This window comes from Amblyomma americanum, chromosome 8 (genome assembly GCF_052857255.1).
Source record: "Amblyomma americanum isolate KBUSLIRL-KWMA chromosome 8, ASM5285725v1, whole genome shotgun sequence".
Lineage (NCBI taxonomy): Eukaryota > Metazoa > Arthropoda > Arachnida > Ixodida > Ixodidae > Amblyomma > Amblyomma americanum.
In genome coordinates, this window is record NC_135504.1 from 19,977,565 (window position 1) to 19,988,634 (window position 11,070).

Consider the following 11,070-nt stretch of genomic DNA (forward strand, 5'->3'; position numbering starts at 1 on the left):
AGGTGCGCGCCAAGTGTGCAGGTCTCTAGTTGAATAGGTCTTGATTCTGAAGACTGGAGGAAGGCAGAGGAAGGACAGCAAGCTCTCGGGTCGGTAAAGTGTAAAGCGTCGAGACAGCAAGGTGTTCCAAAGAGAGCGGTTGGTTTGCTCGGAAGGAGTCGATTTTTGGGTGCGGCAGCTGCCATGCGTTCCTTCACGGCAGAGCAAAAGCTCGAAGTCCTCGAGTGGCACCGGGCGTCTGGCAAAGTCTTGCGCAAAACCGCCCGGCATTTCAAGCTTGACAGACGTCAGATTCGGCGATGGGACGAGAGCTACGAGTCGCTCCTGCTGCAGAAAGTCGGCGTGTGCAAATCGAAGAGGAGGATGAGCAGCGGAGTTGTCAAGCTCAGCCAACAGATCGACGAGAGACTGCTCCAGTTTTTCCTAGACGAGGCGAACGCTGGTCGCGAAGTGAACAACCTGCAGCTGGAGGAGAAAGCGCTGGACATTGCCCGGGAGCTGAAGCTCGACACCTTTACGTTGGTGTCGGGCCAGTACATCGAATGCTGGAGACAGCAGCACGGCACGACGACGTTCAGTGACACGAACGAAGACCACAAGGAGCCGGTAGAGATGCAAGAGGCGACGCAAGCGTCCCGCGCTTCGATCCAAGCGCTGAGCAGACGCCACATGTATCGGCTCGATGCTGTTCTCGCCATGGACGAGGTAATGGTGAGCATCACAAGCCCGACCGCGGACGAAAATGATGGAACAGCTGGAAAAAACAGCTGTGCTACCATCGGCATCACCGGCAGTGGCTCTGAGATAGGGTTTACAGTGGCGTTGGCCGCCTGTGCCTCGGGTGTCAAACTTCCCGCGTTCCTGATTCTGAAAGAAGAAAGCGGCCACATTCAAGAACAAGCTCTCCGCGAACTTCGCGTACCAGGTAAGCCACTGTCATTTGCTCTGTCTCAACTTTTAAGCAGTGCTGCCCGAGTGAAAACATGAACTGTAACTATGCAGACGCCCAACGCCAAATGTGTGCCACGTGACCCGGCTTGTGGCGTTGACGATACGCAGCACCACCATCGGTGTTTCAGAGCTTGGTTGGCTTGCTTGGTACAGAGTTAACCGAGCATGGTCGAAGACGCGCCGCCACATTACTTCTAAATAGCTGTGACAATGTAGTTTTCATTACATTTGGCGGCATTTGCCGATTCTGATAACGATGGATTCGCAACCGCGCAGTCAAAACCGTCAAATGGGCGCTGTTAGTATGCGTTTGCTGTAATCAAGGAAGTGACATCGGATCACTCACAGTTTAGACCGTAAACTGGCTAAATTACACGACTAAATTACTCAGTAATTTGATCGGCAGAAAAAAAAATAAAAGGCTTCAGCCGTCCCGCCACAGTTCTCGTTTCGATTTCGCCACTTCGCGAATGTAACGAGAGTTTACATGTTCTTTTTTTTTTTGCGCGCGCGCGCCCCGCGCGCGGTAGTTTGTCACGGATCTTGTAGGCCGGTTGACCTTTTGTGCCTGTAGGCCTGCAGCATAGCTTCAAACTCAATTAAAAAAAAAAGAGTAAGTTCAGTGACACTCAGTGCTGCGTTGTCGTACTGTTGGTACCTTGACGGATCAGAGATCAGTTCCGCCGTCAAGCAAACAAATCCGCCTCGTGCGGTAGAAGCCCATTTTAGGCGCTTTTCCAAGCCCACAGGAACGGGATTTGAAGGCGCAGGCTCCTTTGCCAAGCCATGCAACCCTAGCAAGCCGAGCCATAGCTTGCACCCATTTAGAGGAAGCCGGTGGGTCACCGTCCGGCAGCGGGAGTCGAACCAACCACCTCCACAGGGACCAGGACGAATTTTATGCGTTGCATATTGCAATCACTCAGTTCAGCCCTTGGGCGCGGCCGGGCAGCCACCATTGACCTTTAGCGGAACCACGTGATGTGACGTCACGGCAGCCGGAGGAAAAGCTGAGCCCTAACTCGCGCGGCCGCAGCCACCACCTGACTCTCGCTAGGGGCGCTGCGCCGGCGCGTGACGTCACGGAGAAAAAGCTGGACCCCAACTCGCGCGCGGCCGCAGCCACCACCTGACTCCCGCTCCTCCCGCTAGGGGCGCTGCGCTATGATTGACGTCACAGCATATGTTTAAAAGAGCTGCGCTCCTTCGCCGGGACAGTCTTGCAGCCAGATGCCGCCCACGGGTAAAGCAGTTCGACAGAGCGCAAAGCGAAAGCTTCAGCGGGCCACGGAGACAGCAGAAGAACGGGAAGAACGACTCGCTAAACGGCGCGCTCAGTATGCAGCTCGGCGGCAACGTTCCTCTACTGAAGCAACACTGGAAGTGAAGGAAGAAGTTATGAGTTTACCCAACTGCTTCTACTAGTTCGGAACGGCGGAATGCTACCAAGCGGCAGATGCGTGCACAAGAAACTCCCGAACAGCGACAGCAGCGACTTGAAAAGGAGCGTGCAACCAGAGAGAGGCAAAAGGAGAAACGCAGAAAACGGCGTGCTGAAGAAGCAGTTCTGGAAATGCAGGGACGTTTCACTGATGCTGATGTTGCCCAACGTGAAGCAGAACGTCGTGAGGAACACATGAGAAGAGTGCAAGAGTTTGAGTCTACAACTCGTGAGTTCAACGAACGTTTCACTAACAATCCATTTGGCTATGCGTGTTCAGTGTGCGACCAACTATGGCATAGAGACAAACCTACGTCAGTGACTGCTCTCATGTTTCCTACTTTACTGAGGGCTTACCCGGAGTGGGATGAAGAAACATTACACAGTGCTGTGGTGTGTATCACGTGCTGCAAGGCTAGTCTTAGAGAGCAGAAGATACCCCTGTACAGTGCTTCCAATGGTTATAAATATCCGCCGATGCCAGAACGACTACCGCGCCTGAATCCCGCTGCCGAGCGTCGTCTGTCTCCTCGGATACCGTTTGTGCAAATCCGAAGACTAATGAATTGGACAAACGGTCAGTTTGGCATCAAGGGACCAATTGTGAATGTGCCAGTGGACACTGACCTGATGTTGAAGCAGTTGCCCAGAGATGTTCACAACCAACAGCAGATCATGGTGAATATAAAGAGGCGCCGCTTTGATAAAGGTGTGTATTTGGCCGACGAGGTTTCACGTCAACAGTTGCTGCCTTGGATAGAAGTGACCCCATATCAGATGCCATTGCATTAACGATGGATCAGCATACTGTGATGTTTGACGAGGACAGGATTCTAGCTTGTCGTACAGTGACAATGGCCCCGGGTGAAGGACAGAGGCCTATAAGCATTCTGTTTGACACGCACGCAGAAGAGTTGTCATTTCCACAGATTTATCTTGGTCATGCGAGATACATTAAGCCTGAGGCAAGGCCCACAATTACGTCCATGGCAACATCCGAGATTAGGAGAAGCGATAGGCGGGGAGCTCTACCCATGCATGTTCTTTATATGGCCATGAAGGTAATTCGTCACCGTGTGTGCAATAATCTGAATGCCACTTTCAAGAACAAACAAGGAGTGGAGAAGTTGACCAGAGCTGATGTGGAGAACCCCGACAAAGTGGAGAGTTTAATTCACAGGGACATGGGATTCTCAAATGGTGTGCCCAACACTGTACAATATTGGTGCACCCGTAAAGCCGAACTCTTCGCGATGATTCGCCAATTGGGCAAACCAACGGCGTTCCTAACTCTTTCGGCGTCGGAAGTACATTGGCCACGGCTTCTAGAATTACTGAAGAGCTTGAAGGCATCTCCATCTGATTTCGGTATAGACGAAGGTGAGATGAACAGCTACCATGCCGCAGTCTTGGTGAACGAAGATCCGGTGGTGTGTGCTGTGTACTTTGAACATTTGGTGCGGGTGATAATGCAAATTCTCTGTAACAAGCAGCTTAGTCCATTTAAGCCCAATCATGTGGTGGAACACTTTAAGCGTATTGAATTCCAACACAGAGGCAGTGCTCATGCTCACATTCTCCTTTGGTTGAACGATGCACCAGAAGAAGTGATCACCAACGACGGCATGCCAGAGACGATAGCATTAGCTGAACGACTCCTTTCACTGAACCATGATGCCCTGAAAAGACCAAGAAGTCAACGGCACGAACATACCCACACCTGCTATAGAGGGTACAATAGGAAATGTAGATTTAATTATCCGTTGTGGCCGATGCCTTGCACCAAAGTTTTGACTCCAACGGTTTCTCCAGACAAGGAAACAGATCCCGAGGGTGCCAAGCGTTTTGAAATCCTGAAGGAGAAACGAGATTCGCTTCACGAAGCCTTGAACACAACGATTTATAAGACGTATGTTTGATGTGGGAACAACATGGTATCGAAGACTTTGACCACTACCTGAGGGTTATACGTTCTGGACTCTCACGGCCTACCATGATGTTAAAGCGAGATTTAGACCAGTGCAACATCAATGCCTTCAATCCCTGGATAGCCGAAGTGCTAAACTCGAACATGGATCTGCAAATAATTCTGGATGAATATGCTTGCGCAGCCTATGTAGTCGAGTATGTGAATAAGGCTGCTCGCGGTGTATCGTCTCTCGGTAAAGCCATCAGGAGATTGCTCAATGATAATGAGACTCAAATGACTTACGGGCAGGCGATACGGAAACTGGGTGTGCAAGCACTGAATGGCATTGAGATGTCTGCCCAAGAAGCTGCGTGGATGCTGCTTCAGTTTGAAATGAGCCAAACAAGTACAGATGTAATCTTAGTGAACACTGTATGGCCAGAAGAGTGAATCAGAAGTAGGAAGACTAAACGCGAAATGGATGAAGAACAGTTGGAATTGTCCAGTACAAATATATGGCGTAAGAGTGCCGTGGAAAAGTATGAAGAGCGGCCTCCTGAAATGGAAGACATCACGCTCGCGGAGTTTGTAACAGAATACAACATCAACAAGCTGACTAAGCGAAGGAAGACGGCAATACTTCGGTGCCGGGGCTCTGAAATCTCAGATGTCGTCAACTACAAACGAGAGCATGTGATGCTATACTTGGCATTCAGAAAAGAGAATGACTTTCTGGATTGCAATGAGTTTGAAACCATCTTTGACGACAACAAAGAAAGAATCATGGAGGTGAAAACCAAGTATAACAAGGGGGTTTCGACAGCTGAGCTACTGGAAAAGATTTGTGAAATCAACATTGAGAATAACCAGGAAGTGTCTTCTAGGAATGCACAGGAAGATGGTGGGGAGTCATCACATGCTAGACTGGTCCAAGAAAATGACGATACGGACATTGTACCAGAAAGCACAGTTACAAGCGTCGTCGTCGCTGCCGGGTGCCCAGGCGTGAAGAAAAGGGAAGATTGTATGCCTTTAGAAGAATTCTATGCGAGAATGAAGATGACCAACCATCGTCAAAGAATGATAATCGAAGAAGTTATACATCGCGTCACCAACGAGGACGCCAAGCCTCTTCGAATATTCTTCACGGGACCGGCTGGGTGTGGCAAGACATTCACACTCCGTTTAATTATGGATGTCTACAATCGGTACTGCAAAAGTAAGAAGATTGGCTACGGGGATAGTGAGATATCCGGGGTAAATGCTTACATTGCGTGTGCCACAACCGGAAAGGCTGCTGTTGCACTTAATGGCATAACTGTGCACTCGGCCTTCAAGATTTGCACGACGTCCGGACAAGACAGGGGCCTTTCTGCAGCGGACCTGAACACATTTCGCTTCCTGTTTAAAGGAGTGAGGTGCGTCATCATAGATGAGGTCAGCATGTTATCATCGGACCTACTAAGACATGTGGATCGGCGACTTCGCCAAATAAGGTGTGATAGAATGGATGAACCCTTTGGGGGCTTTGATATCATTCTCTGTGGGGACTTGAGGCAGCTGCCACCCGTTAGAGCAGCCGAGGTGTTCAAGCGACCAAAGGCGAGTGCATCCGTGTTTATCACTGAAGTTATACCGTGGCATCACTTGGAATACTTTCCTCTGACCCAAGTTGTCCGCCAGAGCGACGCGGTGTTCTCGAATCTCTTAACCAAGATTGGAGACAGTGCACCGTTGGAGGACTTTGAAGTTGCGTTACTGGAGTCTCGGTTTGTCGATCTAGGTGGGGCAGCGCAGTGTCCCGACGCAGTTCGCTTGTACTACAGCAACAACGAAGTGGATTCATACAATGAAAAGGTTGCCAATTTAAGTCAAAACAAAGTGGAACATCCAGCGAGAGATGTGGTGTTGGGCCACAGGTCGCAAGAAGAGAAAGAATTGGCTAATCGGGGAATGGAGACCTTTAGTCGAGCCGAGACGGGCAACTTGCCTGCACTAGTTGTCTTGTGTATGGATAAACCGTACATGTTGCTCCGGAATATAGACATCACGGATGGATTGGTGAATGGAATGGTTGGGACACTCAAGCTAATTGAGTATGACGCACAATCAGAACCATGCAGGGTTTGGCTGCGGTATCCAGCTGGTGTTGGCGTAATGGCCAAGGCAAAAAAACTTGCACAGCGTGGGTTTGGCCGTCACATAAACGGTTGGGTACCCATAGATTTGGTGTCCATGCAATTTCAACTCAAGGGGAAATTGCTGAAGCATATGTCAGTTAAACGAACACAGTTTCCCTTGATACCTGCCAGTGCCATGACCATACACAAGTCTCAAGGGGTAGCTTTCGATGCTGTTGTGTATGAGTACGCGTCAAACCACCCGCAGAAACTTGTATATGTAGCCCTGAGTAGGGCCACAAGTTTAGAAGGACTGTACCTCACTAACAAGGAAGGGCGCCATAAGTTTACCCACAGAGGTCCCAATGTGGATAACATTCTCATAGCAGAGTTTGACCGTTTGCAGAAACATACCTTGATAATAGATGGTGATGATAATAGATAATAGATGGTGATAATAGATGGTTTCCATCGTGTGGGTTCGGCACATCGTGTCAACCAGACTAGAAACGCTGGAGTGGCTATATATGTCAGGAAACCTCTCCAAGAAACCATTGTAACACCCCCAGTGCCAACAGAACGAGGAGAAGCGTTGTGCATACAGATTCCAGCCTTGGAGTTTGTTGTGGCTGGAGTCTACATATCACCGCAGACTGGCTATGAAGATGCCATTAACATCCTGGCAAATGGACTGCCTGAACGAATGGACAAGAGAACTTTGTTCTGCACAGGAGATTTCAACAAAGACCCCAAAAGAGATGCAGCATTCATAGAAGCCCTTGATGCCAGGTACTCCCTCGACCTGTGTTCATTGCAACCAAACTCTACGACCCATTGGGGAAGCAGCTTGGACTTGATCCTGCATAGAAATGCGGCAAGAAAGTATGAAATCAGTGATGTACAAACGAAGAGCCACTACTTTACAGACCATCAAAGCGTATTTATAAGTGAAAATAAAGGATGAGACAAAGTGATACCTGTGTTGTCATTTGCAGCACCGGTCAGAATACAACCTTACACATTCAAGTCTAAACCGAGTAGGCTTGAAACTGATGTTCAGCCACGACCTAGCGTAAGAGAGGCTGAAACTACTGTACAACCACATCCTCACACATCGAAGGGGAACGTGGCTACAACCGCTGGGACTACAGCCGCCGCTGCTGCTGGGGGTACGTCTACAGGGAGTGGGAGTAGTGGGGTAACCAAGGGTGTTTCCAATGTACTTTCCATGGGTGCCAAGAACGCCGTTGTAGCCGGTGCTGGAGCTGCGTTTGTACATTCTGCATTAGCTTCACCGGCAACCACGTATATAGCCGCTACAGCACTTCTCGCCTCACTACTGGTACTTGCACACAGAATGACCAAGAATTAAAATAGCTAAACCAAGTATTACCGAGTAAATCCAAGTATAACCAAGTATTGCCGAGAGAATCGAGTGCCGCCAAGCAATACCTCGCCCTCAAAAAAAAAAGACCGCGCAATATGCAACGCATTCTTGGCTTAACCAAGCTAAGCCTGGCCATTTTTTTCTTTAACTGCAAAGTTTGAGAAAGCTGTATAGCTTTACTTTGTAGCCATATGGCTGCGCTTAGGCGGATGCCAATGAGTAATTACTCCCTTATTAAATATCTATACCACCTTGGAGGATTCCCTAAACATTTGACCAACTCTTCCCACTTCGAGTTATTGATCAACTCGTTCTCGCCCTACCATAAGCTTGCCTTAGCTCAGTTGGTAGAGCGACTGCTCTGGTGAAGCGGTAGTGCTTGGTTTGAACCCTGGACCAGGACGAATTGTTCTTTAACTGCGAAGTTTCTGAGAAAGCTGTACAGCTTTCCTTTGTAGCCGTATGGCTGCGCTTGGGTGGATGCCAATGAGTAATTACTCCCTTATTGTCATACTGTGTGCTCGAGATATCACGGCAAAATTTTGATCTCGTACTGAGGGTTCAGTACACGCCTGACGAGGTCTCGTCTCCGAATACATTGTACCATGGGTACACTATCGGTGTCGGTCATCGTTGTGCTGATTTGGATGTCGCTTTTTATTAAAAAGCGCATACCTGAAAAGTTAAATGTGTTGGAGTATTGATGGATCACCTGAAATCTACTTGCCTAAATTAAACGGACTTCCTGCATAGAAGCTGCTTATACCAAATTATTCCAAACAATATCGCATAGCAATGCTTCCTTCCTTCTTTTCCTTTCCCGTAGGCAACATCCGACTGACGGCCAGTGAGCATGGATGGATGACGCCTCCTAAATTCCAGAAGTGGGTCACGGACATTCTGGGTCCAAAAAAGGATGAAAGCAGACGCCTGCTAGTGATTGACCAGACGGCCAGTCACAATACAGCCGTTTGCAAACATGCGCTTGATGCCGCTGGCGTCGACGTAGTCTTCTTGCCCGTCGGCTGCAACGGCACCCTTCAACCAGCCGTTGCTTCATGGGCCGAGCCTTTCAAAGTTTCTCTGCAGAGCTCGTTGGATGCGTTCATTCTGCAGGGAGACAACGCGAACAACCGAAAAATGGCCTCCGTGCAGGACATCGTGAACTTGGTTTCTACTGCCTGGGCCGCAGTTTCCTCCGAGCTGATCGCCCAGTCATTTTCAGTTTGTGGCATTACCTTTGTCCCGTATGACGATGGGGGCGACGACGTCCTGGACTACTGCCTGTATAAATCGGGCATTACAGCTGCCATTAAATCTAGTAGCTGTTAATAAAAAATCAATGCGAATGTTATGTACAGCGTGTGCTCATTCCAGTGTCGAAGCACATAGCATGCATGCTATGTGTCTTTCTGAAAGACAGGGTTCTCAGAAGGATGAATTGTACGGTAGTGAAGAACTGCAGTTCAGCATTAGTGGTGTGGTTGACTTGATACCGAAAGTCTTTTAAAATTTACATAATGTTGAAGGGACTAAAGAGGTGTTTCGAAGGAACCGGAAGTTCGAATTAACTGACTTAGCTACAATCCAATCGTACACAGAATTTGTAGAAGTACCTGGCAGCATGCTGCCACTTGCAACATCTTTTGGCCGAGTCGCACATCAGACATGATGAGCAAAGATATTGCCCGAGACTAATTATTTGTTATATGATTAGCCCGGGCGGCAGCCGCACTGCGCAAGACCAGTGACATGATGGGCAAGCACTACTTTTGCGAAAAAATTAGCTGTGGTTCAACCCGGCTGAACCTATAAGACGAGTGAAAGCGCTGTTAAGCATGGTTAGACATGATTTAGCTTCGATTAAACTTTATCGCGTATTGATCCATCGCACTTACACACTGGGCCAGGCGAATCGATCACGCTCATCCATCTCTCGTGATCTGAGAAGCTCGTTTCTTCTCTTGGCCCATTGCCTCCCCCAACATCCACACTATCTTGACCCTGCCTGGGCTACCTGCTGGCGGAGCGGGCCGACAGCGAGCAGAGTTTCATAGACTCAGTCGCTGGAAATTTGCCCCTCTGCACAAAGCCCTCGCAAGAACAGCAGCCTCAGTTCGGAGGAACTTGCAGGTGCGAATGTTCCCCAACCTCGAGGCGATGCACAAAGATTTGGTCAGACAAATATCCTAAGACGAGTGCCAGGCCTGTGGAGAGATCTACTCTCCTCCACGTGGTACGGAACTGTCAAGAGCAACTCAAACCCTACGACAACACGAAAATTAGCTACGAGCAGTGGGAGACAAAGTTGGCTTGCAGAGAGCCACCATTACAGTGCCAGCTCATTCACTACAGGATCCAGCATCTGGGAAGACTGCCCGGGTTAACACCAAAAGATCAATAATTAACGTTATTACTACTTCTACTAGTACTACAGCAAGCCGTGGTCTGACTTGCGATATTCTATGCGCATAAATTAAGACTGCCAATAAAAGTTCTCCGCATTCTTTTGCCGCAGTCATGAAATGCATGGCACCCGTCTCCTAGCCCTCATACAAACTCGCTGCCAGTGGCACTGATTTAGCCTGGAGGGAGGATGCTACAGATACGTTCGATTGTTGGCTGCACGCAACGCTACGATCAACTTGCGACTATAGTAGGGTACAACTTAGAAAAAAACACAGCAGTTAATACACGAAGCATCGGCATTAGCAGGGGTCCAGTGGATGATGAAGATAAATAAAAAAAGATAGAAATGCTGCAATGAGGTTTTGGGAGCACATAAGATTACAGGGGAAGAGGACAGACTGGTCCAATACCGACCACACAGCAGGGAAAACCGTAAAGGGAGAGGAATTGCAGGAATATATCGGACAAACAGTCTCGGTAGCATTTGCAGAGCCTGAAGTGAATGAAATAGAAAGCAATTGCGGCAGCAGGACTGGTGAGGAAGAGCTCGGGGAGATTACTGCAAGGGAATGGGACACAATAGAAAGCAAGATTCCCATGGGAACAGCGACAGAACCAGATGGCGTACCTTAAATTAATTTACATACTGGGCAAGAAAAGCGAATTGAAATTACGACAAGTCATTGAAAAAAATAGGGGGAAGAGAGGTCCAAACAGTCTGAAATTGAGCAGTATGAGACTGATACACAAAGGTAAAGGAAACAAGGACACCATCAAATCCTACTGGCCAATTACAATTACATCAGTTATATAAAGGCTAGCAATGCAGATGGTAAAAATGAGACAGGAAGAA

At 48.7% G+C, this 11,070-nt stretch overlaps 1 protein-coding gene across 1 annotated transcript; it reads left to right on the plus strand.

Annotated features, from left to right (window-relative positions):
- The first annotated feature begins 4,778 nt into the window (after positions 1-4,778).
- LOC144101471 (ATP-dependent DNA helicase PIF1-like) lies at positions 4,779-7,615 on the plus strand. The gene is made up of 2 exons (XM_077634653.1): positions 4,779-6,486; positions 7,542-7,615. Exons 1-2 carry the CDS (start codon positions 4,779-4,781, stop codon positions 7,613-7,615), a joined length of 1,782 nt encoding a protein of 593 aa, XP_077490779.1.
- The last annotated feature ends 3,455 nt before the right edge of the window (positions 7,616-11,070 follow it).

What these genes read in the sequence shown, in the direction of transcription:
- LOC144101471 (XM_077634653.1), top strand. Translation starts at nt 4,779, where the DNA reads ATGGATGAAGAACAGTTGGAATTGTCCAGTACAAATATATGGCGTAAG. An exon ending in GGCAAAAAAACTTGCACAGC is followed by an intron (nt 6,487 to 7,541) that starts GTGGGTTTGGCC and finishes CACACATCGAAG; the next exon opens with GGGAACGTGGCTACAACCGC.